Here is a 24864-nt window from a genome sequence, read left to right as displayed (position 1 = left end):
CTTGCAGCGTGTTCTTTAATTAAAAAAATAAATAAATAATATATCAAGAACGGGTATTTTATTTAGGCTGTATAAGCTAAATGTATTTATTTTATTTAACCCCAGTTACATCCATGCACTTAAACATCAGAACCAAATTGAGGGATGTTTTTTGTTGCTTCACACCTGCTTCTCACAAAACAAAGCCACATGCATTTAATTTTTTTAGTTGTGCTGTCAGCACTTTCCCTTAGGAATGCATTTTTATGGATTCCCAAGGGAAAGAAGGGACTGCTGGAATCATCTTGTTTCACCTAGGAAGGCATAACACAGGCCACAGGACTCGCATGAACCAATACCCATCACCCAGAGCTTCTTTTTCAGGAGACGCATCTAGCCTTTAGTTAGACCCTTTCTCCAAAAGAAGATGCAAACTGACCCCTGCTAAGATGCAAATAGCTTTCTGTTCTTGAAACCCCATCCACATTTTACCTCAAGAACACCACTAACTTCACTCTGTAAAACATGAAAAACCTTATACTGACCGACTCATATGCCTTCCTACATATTCTCCCTTACTCCCACGCTAAGTGATCACCATGAAGAGTTAAAAACTTTTAATAGCTTGCCTATAAAGTGTTCAAATTCTATACCCAATAATAACCCTGTATTGATCAGGGAGAAAGCCCTCCCCATATTGTAAATCTACAGCATATAATTTGAGATGTTCCAAAAATTTTAAATTGTTAAATTGTTGTGTTGTGGCTAAACTCTGCTTTTCATTGTCTCCTGGCCAGAACTGAAGAGACTTCAAAGCAGCAGCAACAAAATTCGGCATTCATCAGTATCTACTGACAAGATTCCATCCCAGCTATTAACCTCTCAGCACTCAAAGCCTGGCTCACAACAGCAAAGGAACCAAGAGATTTTACTAATCCCATTCTAAAGAATGCTTGACTTTTGCCTATTGATGGAAGGAGTTTGGGAGGGGAAATAAAAGAGGGGGAGAGGAGTAATAGGCCATTGAGTTAGAACTTCTAGCAGAAAAGCCCGTAACCACCCTTTTTTGTTATTTGGTTTTTTGTTTTTTTTTAGCAAATGAAATTGGAACCATTTACACAGAAGCAATTAGTCACTACTTGTGGAAGCAATTTACCACTGTTTTTCCATTGCAGCGTCACTGCAAAAATGAAAAAAAAACAAAAACACCAAAACCTAAGCTATCCATTTATCTGAAAAAAAAAAAAAAAAAAAAACAACAACAACAACAAAAAAAAGAAAACAAAACATCGCTCTTCTTTTGGTGCAACCAAGTACGCATAATAGGCCCTTACAAAATCTGGAAGTCTTACTCTCCCCTCTGACCCCCACCATCATCACATTTTGTGCAGCATCATTTATTCAGTTACTTAGCAGAAACATTTTGTTTACCTGCACTCTCCTGGTATTTTGCAAGAACCGTGTTTTGGGCTACAACCCTGACGGCAAATAGCTGTAAAAAAAGTTATACAGAAAAGGAAAGTATCAGCATGCTGTCCATTTCCTGCATTCTCACACTTGTGGGAATGCTTTAATCTTCAACTAGCATTGTAATCCTACCAAATCCATGATTTAACAGGTCTCTCGTATCAAGTCTATTGGAAAGAAGCTGAGGTAGGTGGTGCCTTATGACAGCAAATCCACCAAGTCCACTAATACAGCTAGCTATAAAGAGATCCCACATAATGCCATTTTAAAGAATGCCTCAGAGGCAAGAGAAGCCATTTCACTTCATAAAGCAAAAACCCCCCGCTTCTGCGCTCAAGGGTGAAATAACCCCACCCTTGCACACCCACATGAGTGTTACACTAGTGAGTTGAAACAACGTATTTTCCCCTTCATGTACACACATGTACACAGCATGCTGGGCATCAAGATTTAGAAGTACTTGGGTGTTTTGTCAACAAGACAAGTCCATGTTTAGTTCCTCCAGTTGATATGTTTCTCCCGTGATGATAATGCTGGTCTAAGGCTGATAACGTCAGCTCACATAAAGAAACAGGCTGAAATTTGCTGCAGCCCTTCTAGTGCAGCTCCTCTCTTTACACTTCCTTTGCACCTCCAAAAAGGAAGTCTTCACTTAAGTTAAAGGGGTACCATGTTTTTAGGTGTATTTACATAGGTAATCACTGCAGGAGGTGACAGTGCAGATTATATTCAGGCCCCTTCTGTTCTATGCTTCAAGGTGGAGCTTATAAAATAAAATCTGCCCAAATTTTCAAAAAGTCATTTAGGTACTTTGGAAAAGTTTGTTTAATGAATGCAAGGCTCCATACAGTAAATCCTGCTATCGGTGCAGTAGGTACATGGGCAGCAGCACAGTAATCAACCAATCTAGTTTAACAAGAGTAGCATGGAATAACCCAATCCTCCCCACTACCTCACTTTAAAAAGTCATCTCTTTGTCCAGTCAATCCTTGACTCCTCTTCCAAGGTTAGGCAAGGCACCAGGTTAGGGACTGCAGTGACATGGACACTTCCCCTACAGGAATTATTTTTCTATGGCTCAGAATCAGCCCAATCTAGAGGTGAAATATTTCATATGCTTCTACCAATACTCCAGGCTATACAAAGCTATTAAAATCAAACAAATAAATCTCACACACTTCAAATATTAAGTTACAAACCTTTGTTGCATTCCGGTCCCATCCAGCCTTCCAAGCAAGTTTTGTTGCCATTCTGATCGCACGTATGGTGTCCAAAGAAGTCATCCCTTGGGCGACAAAACTTGTTGCAGCCAAAGCCATAGTAGTGCTCATCACAAATCACACGGATCTGGTACTCAAAATGGGCGACACCTGCGTTCTGTTTCAAAGCCTGCCACTGACGACTTGGATTGATCATGCCAGAATGGGATGCCTTTTCAATAATGCTATCAGGATCTACAAGTCAGAAATGAAGGTACGATTAACACTTTTGCTTAGGGGTTGGTCCCCTGTGCTGACACTCCATTTGGCATACAGGCTTTTTTAAACAAAGTACTGCAAGCAAACTGACTATTTAACTTCACGGCTTTAGCGGAAAGATGAATTCTGAAACACTTTTAGTAACTGAAATGCATATGCTGTATTCTGAACCAGAGCTTGACTGAATGGAAACAAATTCTTGAACTGCTCAGTCCTGACTTCAAGTAAGTCTCACACATCCAATAACTAAAGGGGGGCAACAAGGCTGGGACAGGAAAGGAATTAAGAGACATATCTTCATGCCTTCAGTAAGTATGGGAACCTCAAGTTTGATACATCATGCATCTTGCTCTGCTTGATGAGTTATTAGTAATATGTCGCCTATTTTTGGTAGTAATGAAAATCTCAGGCAATCAGCCTGCAGAAGCCTAATAAAACAACTTTTACGAACTGGATATTAAGGGCCTGCAGGCTTCTAGAAATTAGGTAATAAACCCAAATTGGGGAAAACATACCTCCATTCTAGCAGAGGAACTAGTGATTTTGGCATTCAGTTGACATAAATGATCTCACTCGATTTGGGAAATACTGTACAAGTTATCCCTTTAGATGGTAGGCCTGAATCTTTAGTGTCAGCTAAGAGAGATGCCTTTCTTAGCAGAGTCAAATTACTTTGCATGCACCACAGATTTCCCTTCTCTCCTTTAAAAGTATTTCACAACAAAGGGTTTAGATTTTGTATGAGACCTCTCATTCCAGCAAAATTTTCTGGCTTTTGGAAACCTACAACAACTGTCTAAATTATAGCTTGAAATAATAATAATATTTCACATTTGCTCGGAACATTGTATACATCTGTGGTATTTCACTTTGTAGTCCAGGTCTTGTGACTTAAATGATCTGACACTGCCTTACGACCTGCTGCTAGCAAGCACTTGACTGCAGAGTAAAAGTTTATCATAAAACAGCCAAAATATCCTTGCAGACCTAGAGCAAAAACAAAAATAAGTACCAGGCTAGTCTGTTCTGTGTGTGAAAGCATGAGCCAGAGACAGAAAAATTTGAGGTAGAAAGGCACCTTGCCAGTAATGTGTTAGAAGGTTCTGTGTGAAATATTAGCACATTTAAGTATTAAGAAGTAAAATGCATCAAGTAGTTTATTCATGCTTTCAACATTAAAAAAAAAAGCTTAGGATTTTACATAAGGCAGACACTAAGTGCAATAAAACTGCTTCACAAAGCTGATGAAGATGCATGGGCAGTTCTCATCTAAAGAACTTTAGAAATGTTCATTACAGCCATTGATTTTTCAGTTTTCAAAAGAAACCCCCAAGCTAACAGTTCTTCAAGACTATGTAAAACTTACAATTTCATCCCTAAGTCATACCTATCCTACTTGTACCTGTAGGAAATGTTTTAATGTACTTGGCTGCCCTGACACTACCACAGAAGTGCATCCATCTCTTATTTCCCTTTTTTTAAGCCACCCTGGTACTCTTGAAACAGAGTGCAGCATCCATTCCATTTTTACAGTTTAGGAGTTGAGGTCACCAACTTCTTGTGTAGTTTGTGGTTTCTCCAGTTTAACAGTGTTTTCTTTCCAACTCAGCTCTCACTTGTACTCTGATCCTCACCCCATGCCTGTATGTGATGGAGGAGAAGATTCTCAGATACTTTCAGTCCTGCGAGTCACTTAAGTCTCTTTTGCCACAAGTAATTTAGATACCTAAAGACTTTTCAATATTGATATAAATCGCAGCAGTACAGTGCCTGCATGTGAGTGTGCACTTCTACTGTGTAGATATAAGGTTCCTATACCCCAGGGATGGACAAAATACACCCCATGGGCCACATCTGGCCCACCAGGCAATTACATCCAGCCCGTGGGGCCCCTCTGCAAGCCCTGGCCCTGAGCTGCTCCTCTGCAAGCCAGTGCATCCCTGCAGGAGGTGTTGTTTTGGCTAAGCAACCACCCTCCCACCCCAGCTTGGCCTGACCCACCCCCAGCCCTGAGCTGGTGGGGGGGCACTAGAGACAAGAAGCCACTGCCTGGGAGAGGCTTTTGCTGGTGACTCTGTGGCTGTTTTGAGCCTCCCTGCCTGCCTGCGAGTGGGGGCCCCCTACCATACCCCCCCATCCTAACCCCTCCATACCCACACTGCATATCACCCCACCCATATACCCACTCCCCAACCACACGCCCCCTTGCCCCCTACACACAATATAGAAAAGTAAGACTGTATTTTGAGCTATTATGCAATTGCATCTAGATATACTATGCAAACACATGGATCAGGACACGCATTTTTTTTTTTTTTTTAATAAAATGAAAGTAAGTTATAGTAGATGTTTGATTTTATTTTACTTTTTTGTATATGATTTGTTTTTTTTCTAGTTTCAAGATGGCAGAACCCTCCCACCCACAAGAAGTACTTCCAGGACAAGGGGAGAGACTTCCAGTGGCAAAAGTTAGGGGTTAAAGGTGGGACTTCTGCTCCCAAAGTGGTAACCAGGGGGTGGGGCACCCACCAAGGGGCAGGGCTACCCTTGCAGCCCTCGACAGCTCACCAAAATGCATTAAGTGGCCCTCTGGCCAATATAGTTGCCTGCTTCTGTTATACCCAGTGATATTATTCCTGTTAGATTAGAGACTAATACAGGAGAAATGCTGAAGCCTGTACCTATCCATTCGTCTTCAGTGGGACTCGCCGAGTGATTTGTGTTACACTTATGCTTAAATATCTTGCCAAAGTTGGCTTTCCCATTGGGACCTTGCCAAAATGGCACCTAGCGTCTGTGGCACAGCTGGCATCTACACACAGATTTCCCTTAATCCACTGTCTTCACCATATTTTACCATTAGGAATAACTATGGATGCTTTGCCCAAATTACATAGGGACAACGGATCTGCTTTGCTTTTGAGGGAAAGCCTTTTACCCAGTGTTCTCAGTGTTACTTCACCTCCTCACAACAGTTCACTCTTTGGTAACTGAAAGCAGGCTGCAACTTCTTTTCTTGCCTCCACACTGACATCCCTCCTCCTTCTCTCAGCAGATCTAGGGATGTCTATTTGTTACAAAGAGAGTTAGGCCACATTTCACTCAAGTTGGCTAGTCCTTTGTGTACACAGCCAGCCAAATTCTGCAGAAACACTCCCATTAATTCTCAGGCTCTGCTTGAAGTAAGAGTAGACTGGTGGGATATTATTTTGCTTGATGGGGTGAGAGATGATCACTAAGCATCTCTTCCTGTGATATGGATCAGAATAGTTCAGCTGTGCACACAATTTCTGACACCGCTCATGCAGGCTTCTATAACCCTGGTCAGTACTTGGCACCATCCATCACCAACAGAGGAAAAAAATACTCTCATAACCAACTATGACACTGCAGGCCAAACTTTTTAGCAAGTCTTCCCTAAATTAGTCCCACATCTTCCCCAAGAGCCACTCTGATCCATTGCCTAATCTGCTGCTCTGCTCTCTGATCTGCCATGTGCCACACAGAGGCTGCCCATGCCACTTGTGATACACATGCTGCAGGCTGGCCAACCCTGAACTATGACAAGTTTTTTCTTTCTAGTTTTTCTTCACTCTCCCTCAGTACCACCTGCCAGTGTACACTACCAGAGGCGTACTGCTCCAGGCTTCAGGAAGAACTCCCAGAAGCCTTCTACTACTCCATCCCAAAGAGATTTTAAAGGGTACTGAGAAGCAGCAGGCAGCAAAAGAAATAAGAATGAAAATCAGCCAGCCTCAAGGGAAACCGACCGTCATAGCTCCCTCAGCATCATCCATCCTTTGATAAAATGGTTAGAGGAAACATTACTCAATTTAAAATTGATGTAGTGGAAGAAAGAAACTTCTGCTATCTTTTTAATTTGTACCATGCACTTAGCATCAGAACTGGCTGGTTTCAAGCCCACTTCGTAGGTCACCTGCAGTTCTTAAATGCTTCATCTCAATTTGTCAGTACAAGCATAAGACAAGAATTTCCAGGGTAGTTCAGAAGTGACTAGCCATTTTGACTACAGGCTGGCATTTCAGCTAGTACAGCCTCAGGGGAAAAAAAAAAGGAAATCAAGGTACGTTAACGTGCTTTTGGCCACCCAAACTGATTTGTTATGTTTGAAGTCCTTGCCTCAGAATGTCTCATAGTTATGGTTTAGTTTACCTTAGGCTAAAACCTCTTATGCTTTGCTGGAATTCACGTGCAACTGATACTAGTAATTTACAATAGCTGTTTGACACGCTGCAAGATACATAAAATTAACAGAGCCAACATAGCATAAAAGTAACAGTAGAAAGATGGAATCTAAATACAGACATGAAGACAATCTGATGGGTTAAGTCACGGCCCTTTGATTTCAATGGGGCCAGGATTCACCATGAGCACTACCCGGGAGAAAGACCATTTTGAGCTTATGGTGGCTAGGACAGAAGGAAGGGAAGCAGAAGCAGGAGGCGGATGCAGTCTAGATTCTTAGCGATAATATTTCACTAGGAAGCTCAACATATGCCACCAAAACAGAGAACCTGTTAGAGGGACAGCCTTCTTTAAGAGCCCTTGCAGAGGGAAGTTATGGAATTCAATAAGGATTAAAGCATTAGGGTTCCATAGGAAGTTCTGTAGAAACTTACCAAACCATCATTTTATTCATTGGCAATTGTATATAGATTTTAAAAAGTTCTCTAGAAAACCTTATTCTCAGTGGCACTTAAAAAAAAAAAAAGTGCGCTGTTCATTAAGCACAGGCAAATTCCTTCTAAGCAAGGTGGTGATGCACAAGAAAAAAGGCTGGGTTTATGCAGTACAGCTACTTTGGCAAAGCTACTGGGAGAATTTAATCAGCAACATAGGCAAGACTAAGCCTGCCCTTGGTCAAACATGCTACTGGAAAAAAAAAAAAACAAAAACAACCCCCATGAGAATTTTGTCCGAAGACAATTGTGCTTCCAGAACACTGGAGCAAAGAAAGGATTCATTGTGTAGCTTTGGAAAGTCAGTTTCATGAAAATACATGAGACCTAATAATAGAAAAAATGGCAGAGACCCAGACTGAGGGGAAAAAAAAAAAGCAGTATCCTACTGTAAACAAGACCTTCATTTTGAATGCAGAGACATCTTCCACTTATAATTTGACACTGCCAGTGTAGCAAGCCCTATGGATATATTATTTCCCCTTACCCCCACATAGTGTGTGTAACTAAGGCCCAAAGAATTTCCTGATTAATGGTTCTGGGATGCTGTTGTCTCTGCATGCTCCTCTCTCAGTGGTAGCTAGAGCAGACTAGAAGGCAATACCTGGTGTCATTTACTAATACCTTTCATTAAGTTACTATTCTATGCAAACTTTGCAGCATCTGGAATGAATTAATCCTCTTATATGAAAAGGAACTGCATATATGGGATTGCTATGCCCAAAAACAGCTCCAATGGGGTCTGTCTGAGCACAGGGATCTGTGCTCCTCCTTCCACAGAGTCTGGAAATCATAAGTCCCAAGCTGCTGTTGATAACCCAAATAGTTCCCATTTTCAAAATAACTGGGATTATAACAACTAGATACAGATAGGTTGAGTTTGTTTTGGGGGGGGGTGTGGAAAGCAGGGGGAAGCTGGAAAGAGTTGGGAAGACAACTCATTTTCTTCAAAAACAAAATCTGGGAACATCATAGGTCACCCAATTCCTAGACTGAAGCAACACTGGGATCTAATGGATTCTGATGCCATGGGAAGGTGAACCCCTATATATACACAAACCAAAATCCTGAGCTTTGTGGAAGTCTCATGCTCTGCCCATTAATATTTAAATACTATTTCAGAATACATGCACAGTTATACAGCAGCCCATTAATAGCACAGCTCACAAGCTGCAAGGATTTTATTACTTCCTGTGGCTAACAGGAAAGTTTCTGAAACTGACCACATGAAGCCATTCCAGGGAAAGATATCTGCCCCACTTTTCAGCCAGCTTCGTCATGTGGCACCTGGTAAATATTTTCCAATCTCCAGCTATAAATCCTTAGATTTAAATCCTCCACCCCAAGGAAAAAACAAAACACTGATCAGTTTTGTTTTTCATCCCAAGTCATCAAAATAACTTTCACATTTAGTCTCATTTGGCTTTTATAAGCTGTGTGGGTTTTTCAGCTCTGAAATAAAGTTCTGAAAGCATCTAAATCATTTAAGTCCCACTGCAAGTCAAAAGGATTTAAGCTCCCAAGTACCATTTGAAAATCTGACTTGGGTGCTTATAAGAAAAAAAGGTTACTTATTATCTCCATTTGATAATTCACACTCAACTCCTCACCTAAAAATGGAGGACATGTAAGAACACACAGTATCCCAGGCCCAAATCCCATCACCCACTCTGCATAGGCAAACTGCACATGTGCAGATGGTATGACATTTTCCCATATTCAGCAGAGAACGTGTAGGTTCTTGTCAGCAGAAGTTGTATCGTGACTGGGAAAGGGAAGGAGGGAAAAGGAAGTGCCACAAATTAGCTGCCCTCTTAACATAAAGGCCTTTCAGTAGGTAGTCATCTGAGGAGTTTCAATGGAGTAAAGCAAAAAAATACTTACTAGCAGAGTCATTGCTGTAGTCCCATGCCTCCACAAGTAATGTATAGGATCTCTGTGAAAACAGAAATACATTTGTTAATACTGCAAACAGAGACAGCCTTTAAAAAATGTAGTTTGTACATGTGTATACATACACACTTTATATATTTTATCTATCTGTACAGCTGTAATAGGCCATTTTCATTTATTTAGATGCAGATGTTCCATCTCTCCCACTCTGGAGCTTGCCCATTTAGGACATAAAATAAGCAACAGATTATACTTGAGACAAATGCAATCCTCTAACCCCTTAAATCAGACTGGATAAAGTAGCTTAAGAGACCTTTCACCTTGGATTGCTCATCTTTGTCAACACTAATGCATCTTATGTTCTTAACCAGGAAGTACAGCTTTTGACAGTGTGCTATAGCAAGAACTGAACACGTTTGGCAAAGATATATCATGGCAGGGGGGAGGAGGGCGGGAAAAAAAAGAAATCAGCTGCTTCAAAAGAATTTTAGTTACAAAAAGCCCTCTCTTTTTCTTCCAAACCCAGACAGTTTTTTCCATCCTGAAAGCAAGGAGTGTTGCTAAGATTACCCTGCTCAGGCTAAGCAGTGCAATCTCTGGAGACGTTGCCTTTCAGCACCCCCTTTGAAAGCTTTGTCTGCGCTAGGCCATCACTGCTCCCACAAGTATCAGGTAACTAAGGAAAGAACTGATGAATCTGGGAAGGGGGTGGGGTGAGAGAGGCAGTGTAAAACAAAGCCAAGGAGCAAGCTCTTTAGAGGAGCACAGAACAGGAAGAAGTGCTAGTCACCTATGTGTCACAGGTACAGACAGACTGAATATGCCAATGTGTTTTCTACCATTCCAGTAATAATCATAAACATTCAAAGGGATCCCTTCAGGCTGGAAAAATGCCAGCTATTACATTCAAGCTACCTCAGTCTTCAAGAACAAAGCCATAAGGCATTCCCTGCTTTTATTTTGCTATGCTCTAGTTTGATCCTTCATTTTCCAATACTGTCATGGTCCCAAAACAGGCTTATAAACCACATTCTCAAAAAAAAGAGGGAGTCAGAAGAATCAAGCATTCAGCAAGAAACCAAGACAGTGGTGGTCAATTGTTTGCTTCTAATGTGAATGCAACTCCCTCCACCCCAGTAAGGAAGGGGGAGAAGAAAAAAAAAAAAAAAAAAAAAGCATGCACAAGTTAGGTCTGTGCATGAGAAGTTACACATCACATGGCTTATTTTCTTTACTTCCCATCACGTTGCCAACACTAAGTAGAGATTCATTTGCAGCCACTGCAGACAGCAATTATTAAATAATGTGCTACCAGAAATGAACTGCATTAAAAGTAGTAAACAGCTGCAAGGTGCAAGTCTCAGACAGGACTTCAAACCCACTTAAAAAAAGAAGAAAAAAAAAAGTCTGCTTTGCTTTCTTATTTCTCATGACTGGACACAGCATGCAGCCTCTGAATGAAAACCTAATTTGTGATAGACACCAGCTTGGACTATAGCCTAAATGTTTCATACTCAAAGCAAACTAGGATTCCATTTCGTTCACTGATAACTGTGGGAAAAGGCTTCAAAAGTAAGCAAAGCTGGGCAAGCTGAGACATGTGCCCAACCTTCTAAGCAGAACCTAGATCAGCCCAAACCATTTTTGGTTAATAGTTCATCAATAAAAGTTACACATTATTTGTTACTATTCCAGAAGCAGTCTGGTAACTTGGAGGAAACCCCTAAGACTGATTGGATTAGAGCTGCCAAACAGCTTTAAAAAGGTTTTCCCATGCAAGTCCTGAGCCCTATTAAAATGCACGTTTCACTTCATTTGTGGTACTGCTACCCAGTCACCATCCCTCCTCAGTTTAATTACAACATTGAGAATGAAGACTTGTTACTGCAAGCTTAGAGGGAAAAAGAAACTTAGGGTGATGCAGAAAATTAATTATAGCAGCCCACACAACTTCCAATAAAGTGAAGGATGTTTTCCTGTTGGCCTTACATAATTGTTTTGGAAGATATTTTGTCAAAATTCATAGCAACAGTTCCTGCTCAGTTCTCAGGGTTGTTTACCAACACACCCCCACCCTGGAGGAAAGGCAGAATTGTGGCTTTGAGTGCCGCTGTTGCCACATACCTATGACCACTTTCCAAAAATACATGGGGCTTCATTATTAAATAAATAAATAAAAATGAAAGCAAACACTTTTACTAATGGGATGGGGGGAGGAAAGCGGGGAGGGCTGGAGAACTTACCCTAGCAAAAGATTTTCAAAAATATTTCCCCACCCCCTCACAACAAAAATATTTGTAGCAGAACATAAGCTACTGAATAGGAACAAAGTAAGCAGTGGCATGGATGTTAGACTTTTTTTTTCAAATAATTTTCATAAAAAGTGGCTTAGTAACATCTTTATTGACACAGTCGGACTATTGCATTCATTTGGCCATGCCAGAAAAAGAAAGGAATTGTCCGCACAGACCACTTCGTTGAGATGTTAGAGCATTTTAAAAGGTGCACGTCATCCCCACTCTATAGATTAACAATTAAGATATCTCAGGAATGAATACTTTGGGCATGGGAAAAATTAAACCTCCATGCTCTAAGCTGACCTCTGCCCATCTTCGAATAAATATACATCCAGACACAAGAATTCCACATCATGCACCTTCTTCCATCAAAGGAAGGTACCAGGCAACAAATCAGCAGCAAGCTATGACAGAGTCACACCCAATTAGCCACTGTAAATCTGATCTTGACCAGAAGGCAAAGATTCCAACAGAAGACCAAAGCCAACTTAACAAGAACTTCAAGCCACTGGCTGGCAGAATATTCACACTTTCACGGTTTATTCAGTGCAGAGAACACATTATAAATACACCATCACCACACTTGAACCAGGGGTTACAGAAGCTATGAGAAGATTAAAATAGTTGGGCTTATGCTCAAGGAGCATGACAAACACCAGCTTCATTTTTTTTTTTTTTGGTGGAGGTTGATTGTATACTGAAGGGAAATCAAAGAGAGTTGGGAATCATACTTAAGAACCATCTACTAAGTTTAAAAGCCTTTGATATTTATTCCCGATCTACAAATAACGCCAACAAGACCTCTGCAGACCCTAAAACTCAATCGTCAATAGTCCCCAATTGGGATTAGACAGGGCATTGCCACCTCTTTCCCAGATTAATTGTGTGGACACAACTTTGAATATATTTCACAGAGCAGATGCATATTTCAGAAGGACTTAAAAAAAATACAGACAGCCTCTGGAAGAAATAGTTGCCAAGAATCAAAAATGATTATCCAAATTCAGGCACCCTTTTTGATATATCAGGAGAGGACTAGGAATACAGGAACACAGTTCTTCAGGACTTCCGACAGACAGGGGAGAAGGCTAAGTTTCTCTCCTCACGTTTTCAGAAGCCGCAAGTCCTTCTGAGACCCTCTTTACTTCTCCTCTCCTTCCTTTTCCCCTCCCCACTACACAGAAGAGCACTTCAATGAGACATAGCAGCAGTACAATTTGTAGAGGTACCCCTTCTTCTTCCAGTTGTGGCCAATCAAACTTTTGTCGTCTTCTGCCCAAGATGTTTAACCATGCAAGGTATTTTGCAAAACATACAGAGCGTTGCTTTGCCAAGTGCAATGGGAAGTCCACATGATTGTGCAAGCTTCTCTTCTGTCAAACAGGGTAATCAGGTTAAGCATGGTGATGCTCAACCTGTGCCTTGACAGACACATGCAACTCCCTAGGAGACTAAAGGACTTGGAGCTACCCTCTTGCTCTCCCTGAGACTCAGGCAGATTGCCAGTCTCCTAACACTGACAAAAGGCTGTGGAAGAGTGCTGAGCAAATGGGTGTGGTAAGGAAAAGGGAAAATGAGGAGCAATTCAAAGTACCCAAGAGGCAGGGAGGGGGGCAGTACTGAATAGGTTTTCAGCTAGTCACAAAACCACTTCCGCAGAACCGTCCACAAGGTTCTCCTTAAGCACCACCTGACAGCAAGTCAAGATGACACCACACAGACATGCCAGATCACGCCAGTTCTTGTTGTCCAACTCCATTTTTGACAAGCAGCTGTCCGAGGCTGAAGATTACTGGTTTTGCCAGCCAATGAAATGCAGGCATTTTTCGCAAGAGAAAGAAGGGGGGGAGAGGGAGAGAGAGACTTGTGTTGAGTGCAACAAAGCTTGCATCTTTTGGGGCCACCTAATATAAACCATAACTATCAGTTTTACTCTGAGGACCTAAGCTGGCCTGGCATGCAGTTCTGGTTTTATTAAGATAAGCAGTGACCTTGCCTCCCAGTGTTCAAGGCCTTTGGGAACTTCAGAAGTTGTTCGACTCCACATGCTATGCAGTATATTGGAAGCCCAGTCAAAATACGGCTGTACAACAATGGGCTCATATGAAAAGGCAAGAGCATTCTTTTACCTTTCATAGTGTGAAGCAAATTGCTCTTTCTTGGCTCTACTGATGATGGTAAACACTTCACTGCCACATTAGTGATGGGACATAAAACACACAGACACACAAGCAGCTCCCAGGAGCTTTTTCCTTTTGAAAGCAGAAGCCAAACCAGTAATTGAAGTCAAGAACTTCTCTGTGATACAGCTGTCCCCTCTTGCCAAATGATGAAGGACACAAAAGTACCGCTATCCAAACTATGTGTGTGCTGCATCCAATAAACCAGGCTGATCTCTGATCTGGCAAGCCTACTGGAATAATGAGTATCCTGTGAATACATAATGTGCTGAAGTTGCCATTGTGTGAAGTAGAGTCCATGGTTTGTCTGGGAGCCGAGCTATGCTGAGTCTACTGTTGCTTCCTGTTGCTTGTCCTGTATTAGCATTATTTTTGGATAGGCCCCATTATGTTCTGTAATCCTCACTGCAGTCAGTATGGCCACACCATTGTTCTTGGTTAATATTAGCAGTCAATGCCTCCGTCTGGGTGGCTGGACTACAATGTATTCTAATCACAAAACTAGCATGCATTAACCAAACAATGTACCAGAAAGATTTTTTTTTTTTTTAAACTACGGCATCTCAATTTTAAACCAACTTTCTTTTTTTTTCCCCCCTAAAGTGATCTCCGCTGCAGGGAGCATATCACAATAGCATTTTAATCAGTGCCATATCTGGTTACAGGGTTATTTTCTCACGAAGTCCCTGCTTGTCAACAAAGACTAGTAAGCAGGCCAAGATGTCAATGGTCACTTTAAAGCCCTCCCCAACAAGATTACCCACTATTCTTGTCACTGCCCCTACCTGTTTAAAGAATCCCACTGATAATTAAATGCACCAGTTACAAAAGGGTGGCAAGGTTAATAGAGAGAATACCTAGTAGCCAGCCAAGCAAAACAGTCAGGTTCACACAGAGCAAGCTTGAACAAGAGGCCTTTCTACTTATTTACCTAAATGCATAAAAACTGGGTTGAGCTGGTAAAGGCCTCTGAATGTTTGACTATTTACAAACCACTTTAACCACTTCTATCCACATTTTACAGTTTCTTCTGTATGCTACAACAGTAATGAATGTAATTTATGCTGTAGAACAGTGACCACAGAACCATGAGTTCCATGCAGTTAAGGGAAGAAAAAACTCAACTTGATTTTGACATCTCCCCCCTCTCATCTTTAAGACACATTTAGGTTAATGAGTTGAACAGAGTTTACAAAACCACCTCAGAATGATTGTATGTGAAGCCGCCACCCAAAAGTGGGAATTCAGGATTTTTAAAACCAGCTCCATTTTCCTTAGTGTGGTTTATAGGCTATGAAGCAAATTAAAGAACTGAAGTGAAAGCAGCAAGCAGGTACAGTACAGCATTCAAAAATACTGGACTGAAGCTCGAATAACTGCACTCACCCTCATTAAAAACACAAGCCTTTACTCTGAAGACATACACTACCTTATCAGCTTCAATGGCTTTAGAATTAGTGTGCTTACATACTCAGCTTCAGTTCATAATGGCAATGGTAGAAATCATTAGGTTAATCAAAAAGCATCAGTTCCATGCAATTTGTTTGTGGACACTTGGATTTCTGGTTGCATAAAGACGATAGCAACGATGAACTTATGCAGTCTGAAAAGGTTCCCAGACAAGAGTTTTTTTGTTTTTGTTTTTTTAAACAGAGAATTATGCTGGGCCCAATCCAGATGCCATTAAAAGTTAGCTGGAACAGGTCCTTATTTTACCAAGAACAAAGATATGAAGGGAAAAAAACTGGTATTTTTAGACATTCTATGACAATCTGAGCAACAGCAAATTGGGTTCAGACAGGACATGAAATCCCAAGCTGATTGGAGCATATCTACCCATTAGAGTGCAAAAGAAGCACCTTAAAAAAAAAAAAAGCATCATTCTTTTACATTCTTAAGAGTCATTTGGATGCCAATTAGGTTCCAGAGGGTCATTTAAATCAAGCACTCCATTTTGAACAAAGAGACACATGCAAACCAGTGGTCTCTTAAGCGTCAGCCAATGCAGCGTTTCCCACGGTGTTCCAATATCAACATTAATCCCCTGTACTGGTTGCACTACTTGAAGTTAGGTGCTTTCGTGTAACATGCATCTCTTCTATACCACCCATGCAATTTTACACATTTTTGAGCAGAGCACAACTGCTTACCTGGCAATCTGAATTTTGGCAGCACCTAGAGATTGCTACTGCCAATTGCAGGAAGTTAATTAGGGGCAGGTGGTGGGAAAAAAAAAAAAGCCTCTGAGCTACTGGTTAGTCATATAGTACTTAGGGTGTCAGCTACGCAAGTCTGATAAGTGTTTCCCCCTCAAGTTCAAAGATTATTAGATCAGACGTATGCTAATATTTTGGAAGCTTCTTGTCAAAACAAAGAAAAAAATTAGCAAAACAAAGTCCATAGCTAAACATGTCTTTGTTTTTCTGGTTACTGGATACTAAAAGGAGAGTAGGCTGTGTCAGTCCAAAGAGCTTCTTTTAAATCTTCAGAAGCAGGAGTAAATTTTGTCACTGAAGAGGCAGCCAGTTAGTACATTCTTAGCCCAAGGGCAAAATAAACACAGGAAATACAAAACTGTTGTCTTTAAATATCACAGTAGCAGGTTTAGATGCTTTTGCACCTCATTATGCATTTGGTAGGTTGATGCAACTGGCCCACTATTAAATAACAGATCACAATTTCAGAAAAAAAAAAAAAACTATTTGAAATCTGAGCTGTGCATACCAGGGAGACTGCCAACTTTGACCTGCTTCATGCTTAAAGCACTACTGAACCCCAAGTGATCTCTTTTTGCATAAAAACAGAAACATTGAGTGCTAAACTTTGCTTAGTGAATTAATGCAGGGCACCTTTGAAACAGAAGACACATCAGGCACTGCCATTTTTTTTTTTTAATTGTGTGGTTTTGAGAGAGTCTAAATTAATCCCTTTGGATTTTGACCGACAACTTATGATGGCGAGATGCATTCCACAGCAGAATTTATCCTCAGTGGCTTGCAAAAACTAGCAAATGGAACATGAAAATACACTGGGTTTTAGACTTCCCTCTAAAAGCTTTACTTCTTTCACAAAGTTATCAAGAAAAATCACACACGACTTAGAATGGGCCCATGCTTAACTAAAGTCCTGGCTATATTTCTAAGGAGAAACTGCAATTTACTGAAGTCCTTCACTTGCTATTGCAGGTGCAGCTTTCTGGATGCACTCTATTTCCTTCATGCTGGTCTGTTGCCCTGGTTTCCTAGCAACTTATTCAAACCTCCAATCACCTAAATGAATTTATGGCCCACTATCCCCACACCCATTACTCACAAGGGTATACATCAAACCCTGCACAACCGAACTGTGCAAGTTTTTAAAAATTCAAAACTGACATTAAGTGTTGCAAGCCAAACCTAACAACATGACCAGACCAAATTCCAACCTTCTCTATTTTGCCTAATGCATAAAGTTCTACGCATAAAACTATTCTCGACACCAGGCATATGGAAGCAATTGACTGGGGGGGTGGGGGGGATGGAGGGGGGAGAGGAGTCTTATTGCCTTGATTTTCTTTGTGTCACTGATTCTAAAGTTGGAATTTCCAAGAAAAGCCCTCCCTCAAATAAAAGGAAAATAGAACTGATGCATATTCAGAGATAAGTTGCATGGCAATTGGAAATTCATAGATCTAGCTTCTATAAACCTTTGATGGCATTTTCAGCTGGGTATGTACAAGTACCGATTCCTCAGATATACACTTGTGAAGACAAACTATTTCCTCACAACTAAGTCACTGAGAACACATTACGGTAAGTGTTTAAAAGAAACTTTAAATGCAGCAATCAAAAGAGGGTATAACAAATTTCAGTGTCAGGTTCACATTAGCTGTCACAGTAAAGAGACTGTGTTACTGCTCAGTTCTTATCTTTAGAAATTTAGGCACTCCTGAGACAGTTTGTATATCTAATTCTCGGGCAAACAAAAGCTTTGCCACATTAAATATTCCTTTGTTCCAATGCTTTTTAAAAGTCTCAATGGCTAGTGAGTAAAAGCCATCTCCCTGTGGAAATGAAAGTTAGGAAGCAGGCTGGATAAGAAGTGAACAAACAAGTTGTTTTTTATGCAAGAGAGTATGCAGCATCTGGTCATAAAATTTCAGCATCAGAAACACAGGGTTCTAAACTTGTAAAGCAACACAATTAAAAATAAATAAAATTAAGAAGAGATGATGCACAGAAGGGACTCCATTGCTCAATTAGATGCAGCAAACAGCACAATGGGAGCAATTCTTTCACTAAATGCAGATGAGCTTGCTAGAATAGGGAGAGTGAGGAGGGGGGAGAAGGGAGATTACTGATAAAAATATTTATTTAATTGCAATTTGTTTGAATTCTGCTCATTTATACACAAATTATAAATGATCTATAAATTTTTAAAAAGAGAGACATCCTCAGGTGTTTCTGAAGGCGAGACAAGATATCCTAGATGCGCCTGCCCTTCATAAAAATGACTAAAGCAGCACTACAGCCACTGGCAATACTTCAAATACCACAGATTTTTACAAAACTCTTTATCCCTTTGATGGCATATTTGATAACAGTTTTATCTCATTTCAAGTAAAAAAACAAAAAACCCCACACAGGGTTTATACTTCCAACAGAATACTTTTGTGAGCTATACTATTGTACTTTGTAATTCTATCTCCTTAAAAATGTGGACTTTATTTCACCCTCGGGCCTCTGCAAGCTTCAGTTCATAGGACACCACAACTTGATCCTCAGCATAGGAAGGTAGGAGGCAGCAAGGAACACATGGCTGGCTGGGATTATGGAGTCAGTGACTGTCCAAGGGGGGAGCTGAGGGGCGGCTTCAATCAGCAATCTGAGCCCTCCCAGGGACTTACTGGTCCTTATCCAGATAGGATGGGGCAAGTTTTGGAAGAGGTGGAACAGCTACACACTTCAAGCTTACTGGCAAGGGCAGGGACTGCAAAATTAGTCACACCTCCCCAGCATGCACGTAACAGTACTTACTTTCTTCCCTTGCAGGAATGACCTTAGGCACCTAAGATTAGGACAGGCGGATTTTCAGAAATGCCGAGCAGACAAGTCCCAGCAAGGACACTGGGAGATGCATTTGCCCAACACCTTTTTTAGGCGAGGGAAAAGTAAAAGATCCAACACTTGGCTTTTAGGGGATGGGAGTAGGCTCAGAGCCCAGTTTTGGCATCCAATTTCAAAAATATTGCCCCCAACAGGTAGGACAGCCAGATTAAAAGTCACATATACAGAAGAACAACAACATAAAATGCACACGCACAGACAAGTGAGGTCCATTAGACAACAGATGTTTCAAAAGCAGCTATTCAGCTCTTGGCAGCAGCTTCATGACTCATTTGAAGACTTCTCCTACAAAGTGGTAATACCTCTTTCTGAGCAATCAAGAATTAAGCCCAGGCTCTTGTTTTCCTGTAGCTTCCAGAGACTACAAGACCTAAAGAGCATAACAAGATTCGCAGGGAAGCTGGCAGCTTGCTCAAAGAAGCAGTTCCCATCCATACCAAGCCCTGCAGTGAGTTTTCCCTTTGAGTTTTCCATCAGGAAGCCTCCCCAAACACTGGCAAGCGGAGGCCAGCAGTGACACACTTTCCACATGGGATCATTGTAACCACCTCAAAAACTGAACTTCTGACCTTGTAAATATTAAGGAGATTTATTCAGGTTGCGAAGTTCAGAAATCCTGGGTTTGTTTCTCCGAGTCATTCAGGACTTTCTCAAGGCACATCTGACTTGCTAATACTACCAATATTTGCATTCAAACGCTCTATGCTCAGGGAGGAAAAAGACTGCCAGGTTTCTCTTGTTTGTAAATGGGATTCCTTTCCCCATTGCAAAGTTCCTTCCTCCCTGCCCCCCCCTTCCCCGGATCCCACACCAACTTCAAGAGATGTTAAGCCAAGACTCCACCATGCGGATAACCAAACTCAGCTGAATACCTCTGCAAGCAGAGGACCCACACACATGCACACACTGCAACTCACTTACCGGCCAGGCGAAACTGAAAGGCAGAACTATCCGGTTCTTTTCACTATTCCGGTTGTATTTTAAATTAAAGGTATTCCCTCCGATGACAGAAGTAGATCCGGATCCGAAGCTGCAAGGCCCCCCAGCAGTGACCCGGGACTGATACTCCTTCAAGCAAACTTTAAAATAAGTATCACACTCATCTCTGGTGCACTTTCTATCCCCTGGGTTTCGGGTGCCATCGCAGCAATTCCCATCCTGCAGTTCACCGTTCACGTTTTGCATGGATAAGATCTCCAACTCGAACTGTCCCGATGCTAGAATCACCTGTTAAGCCCAAAAAAGACCAGAAGAAAAAAAAAAAGTTATTCCTTTAAAAAAAAAAAAAAAAAAAAAAGAAGGCATCTCTAATACGTCTGCAGAGAGGCGAAATCCAGTCTAAATAAAGGGACCTTTTCTTAAACAACCACCACAACAAAAGAAGAACAAACCTTATGAAGAGACAAGCTTGCAGTTTTGTTTTGGTTTTGTTTTTTTGAAAGTTACTGAGCCTTGCCCAAGAAAGTCCATAAATCCTCATCTCCAACCCCTACCATGAACCCTGCAGAAGGAGCCTGGAGTAGCCACACTCAGCTGAAAGACTCCAGATCCCCGCTTAATCTTTGGGAGGCTTAGAAAGTCCAACTCAACATGCAGAGGACCACCTTTCAACAAAATAAAGTGGGCTTGGGGGTGGCACCCTAAATGCTACCTCTGGGGTGCACTGGAGATGAGCACACAAACAAGCAAAGCCCCCAGAACAGACCGACCCCCTGTAATCTTGCCAATTAGCTCCTGCAAAGATTATTGCAATTACCTGACATTAGGAGGGGTGCTTTCCTGAAGTGATTTGCATCAATCAAGGTGGGGTTCCCCCCCCAAAAGTCTACAGGGGAAACACTCACTGAAGAAGCAGGGGATGAGGGAAGGAAGGGAAAGGGGTTACTAGTTTGGGGCTTGGACTAGCCTGATCAGCCACCATTAAAAGCTTGCTATAAAAGCAAGGGAAGACCTTTGGACTCCTAAAGTAGGAGATTGTGTGCATCTTTTGTAAACATATACATGTGTGCACATATATGCGGGTGGGCGTGCGTGTATGTACACACACACACATGGGTGAGTGTGCTTGAGCGTATATGCATGTGTGCATATATGTGTCTATGTATTCATGTGTGCTTGAGTGTATGTGCACGCATGCGTGTGCATCTGTATGTATGTATGTGGGTGGGTGCTTGAGTGTACGCGCATGTGAGTGTGTGTGTGTCTATGTATATGGTGTGTGGGTGCTTGAGCTTGTGTGTATATACACACACACACGTGTGCTTGAGTTGGTATGTGTGCATGTGTGTATATATACACACACATGCGTGTGTGCTTGAGTGTATATGTATCCGTACACGTATCACATATACAGAGCATGTCTATATAGTGCATGTGTATCGATATGGCTAGCGGCACGCGCACACAGAGATACCCCCGTGCGTGTGCTGTGCAGCAGCAGCAGCAGCAGCAGAGCCGGGTGCAGGAGGCAGCACCACCGGACTTTCGCCCTCAGAAGAAACCAGGGAGGATAGGAAGGGAAGGGAAGGGAAGGGAAGGGAAGCCCGAGCCGAGCGGCGGGCGCCGCGCAGCGCGCCGTGCCCGGAGCCCGCTCCCCGCCGCACGCACCTGGAGGCGCAGGCACAGCAGAGCCAGCAGCAGCCGGCGCGCCCGGTCCGGGAGGCCGGCTCCCCGCCGCACGGGCATGCCTCCTGCCTCCTGCCGCCGCTCCCCGCTCCGAGCCGCCCGGCGCTGCCGCTGCCGCCGCCGCGCGCGCCCCTATATAGCCGGGTCCGGGGGGGCCAGGGCCAGGGCCGGGGCCGGGGCCGCCGCCGCTCAAAGGCTCCCGACTCGCTCGCGCGCGGCTCGCATGCAAAGCAGCGCCTTTCTTCTCCCTGCGCGCCCGCCGCGTCTGCCCGCGCCGCCCCCGCCGCCGCGCACACGGGCAGGGGGAGGGGAGCGGAGCGGAGCGGAGGGGAGGAGGAGGAGGAGGAGGAGGAGGCGGCGCGACGCCCCGGGCGGCCCCCGCCCGCACCGCGCCCGCACCGCACCGCGCCCGCACGCCGCCGGCGCATGCGCGGAAGGGCGAGGGGGCTTCACCCTGCGCTGCCCTGCCCGGCAGGGGTCCCAGTGCGACCGCCCGACCGCGCAGCCCCTTGGCGCACACGCAGGCCTGCATAGGCGCATGCACTATGGGCGCACACGGCCCCCCGGGGGATGCGTGGATGTGCGCGTGGATGTGCATGTATAGGCAAATCTGTACCTGCACATAGATACACACGCGCATATGTACATATACATACACGCTGGCATACGTGGACATGTACATACACGTGCATGTACAGAGACGTAGCCATACATACACACACATGCATACACAGACAGGCATATAACCACACATGCACCTATACATAGACACATCCCTACATATAGACACGTGCATATACCTGTATAGATACACACATACATACATCCACACTTGTGCATACACATGTATACAGACACACACACATACACAGACATATCCATACATAAACACACATACATATACATCTCTACATACACACATATGTACATGCACCACTTGTGCATCTATACGTGCATACAGACACATCCAGACATATACACACAGACAGACATATATCCATGCATATACATACATAATATAGATACACTTTTACACATCCCTACCTATACACATGTATCTGCACATATATGCACATACCTATACAGACACAGATATATGTACACACAATTGTTTCATGGTCTTGTGCGGCAGCCCACTGCTCCTGCTCCCCAGGCCCCAGTTACCCCAAGCCTGGGGGGGCAAGTCCCAGCTACCTCCTGCCCACATAGAGCCCACCTGTCTGGGGGCGTGGACTTGCATGCCAGCAGCAGGTTAGGGTATTGTGGGGGGCTGGGGCAAGCCCCTGCAGCAGGGGTAGTCAAGGGTGGTATAAAAAATAAAGCCCCCACACACAGCTGCATGCAATCCTGTAGCAGGTGGCACTGGGCATATAAAAGCACACAGTAGGAGTATGGACACAGGCAGTAAGAGTTACCCTGTGGCAGGCCTGGAGGCATGGTCCAGCTCAGGGCCACCTGCTGCAGGGATGCCCGGCAGTTCTAGAAGTGGGCAGCTCAGGCTTTGCCAAACATCAAGTTACCCTCTGAGGTGAATCTCCCTGCAGGGCTCCATCCAGATCCTGCCCCAAAGCAAAGCAGCAGGGACAAACACTTCCCTGAAAGATGCCCTTGGGCTTCCAGGGGAAAGTGGACAAGATGCTGGGGGGGAGGTATTCTGCTTCAATCACCTAAATCAGGGGTGGTCAACCAGTGGTTCGCCTGCCTTCCACAAGCGGCACAGGCAGGCTCTGTGAGTGGCACCCAGCAGATCAAGACTGTGCAGGCGAGACTGTGCAGGCAACACAGCAGCAGATCCCGCAGGGGAAGGGGACTGGAGTGGCACTCCTGCAGGGTGAGGTACTAGTTTATGACTTGTCTGCCAGAATGGTTGGCCCCCAGTCACCTTCTGGCAGAGCCGTGGAGAGAGGAGTGCCTGCATTGGTGGGGCTGCCCCTGCAGGGGGGCTAGGATAGTGGAAGCTGTGCGAGTCTCAGGCTGCAGGGCAGTTTTTCAGCTGGGGGTGGGGGAACCCTGTTCCAAATGGGGAACTCACTCTGCAGCCCTGCAGAGTTTCAGCTGGAGGGAGGGTGAAAGAGGAGACAAATCTGTACCCACCTATTTAGCACAAGATCTTAAGCACCAGGGAGCTCCTTATCTGATGACAGGGGCTCCCCTTCACTCCCAAACGAAATCTCTGGATTACTTCATTCTATGAGCAGCGTCAAGACCTTGAGAGAGGCAGAGATCTCCTCTCCCCGTACCTCAGTGCTCACCCCAGTGACCAGAGTGTGCCTGCTTGCATGGTCCTCCAGCTTCAAGCACAGGTGCGAGCAGGGCTCAGCCAGCTCGCTTGGTTCTGGAGTTAACAACCTGTTAAGGGGCATGATGTAGATTCCACTTCTCAGTTACTGCTTCAGGCTGTCTGCAGACTCAGGCAGACACCTCTGTACTAGTTACACCCCATCACATTTTCATGCTTTGCTTTACAGCCTGGAGAGCTAAATATCTAGCTTTGGGATCATTGCTAAATGAAAGTTGGGATTCCAACATTATCACATGCATCCAAGAGCTGATTCCAGGCATGGGTCAATAGTTCCCATGCTCTGCACCAGCTCGTATTTAATAGAGCATACGGTATGTTGGCCAGTTCTTACAGCAGTAAGAAAAGAAAAAGCCTTTCACCTCATTTTTGCTCCTTGTTTTCAGTTCTATGGCAAAAGTGAATTATGTGTTTGGAACCAAAAAATACATGTGTTCTCAACACGGGCTTTGTCTGCACAAAAATGTACCCTGTCGCAGGCTCTCTGAGGCCCCTTGGAGAACAGGAGGATTGTAAAAGAAGCCTCTCTTGAGAGCTTGAGTGTAAAACCAGGCAGAAGGTACTTCTTCCTGGTGCTGTCTTGGTTGAGTAAAATCTGTCGTGGCTTCGTCCATTCACAGAAAGCACTGGGCCATTTTACAGAAGTATGTCTCTCCCTGTTAGAAATGGGAAGTTGTGTGTATTTCCGTCTGGTGGCACTGGAAGTTTCAAGTTCAAAGAAGAGCAATATTAAGTCCCACTCATGCAAATGTGCATACTGTCATTGATTTAATTGGGATTTCCTACATGTGCAAAACCAAGCATCCGCTTTTGGGGTCCAGGCATTAGAAATTATATGCTT

The 24864-nt window shown here is 43.4% G+C and overlaps 1 protein-coding gene across 2 annotated transcripts in view; it reads right to left on the bottom strand.

The window, feature by feature from the left end:
• Nucleotides 1-22005, bottom strand: part of JAG1 (jagged canonical Notch ligand 1) — a 38610-nt gene extending 16605 nt beyond the window's left edge. The window contains exons 1-5 of one of the 2 annotated variants that reach the window (XM_059720154.1): nt 21707-22005; nt 20021-20326; nt 9509-9560; nt 2646-2900; nt 1411-1471 (exon numbers count right to left, since the gene is read on the bottom strand). In XM_059720154.1, coding sequence (XP_059576137.1) covers nt 1411-1471; nt 2646-2900; nt 9509-9560; nt 20021-20326; nt 21707-21784 — 752 coding nt within the window. In that variant the 5' untranslated portion in view covers nt 21785-22005. Of the gene's footprint in view, nt 1-1410; nt 1472-2645; nt 2901-9508; nt 9561-20020; nt 20327-20855; nt 21068-21706 lie in introns of those variants that run through there. The other variant, XM_014595023.3, reaches the window with a different exon arrangement.
• Nucleotides 22006-24864: the final 2859 nt, after the last annotated feature.

Source organism: Alligator mississippiensis, chromosome 1 (genome assembly GCF_030867095.1).
Source record: "Alligator mississippiensis isolate rAllMis1 chromosome 1, rAllMis1, whole genome shotgun sequence".
Classification (NCBI taxonomy): domain Eukaryota; kingdom Metazoa; phylum Chordata; order Crocodylia; family Alligatoridae; genus Alligator; species Alligator mississippiensis.
The sequence above is the reverse complement of the archived record's forward strand: the minus strand, read 5'-3'. Positions and strand labels throughout refer to the sequence as shown.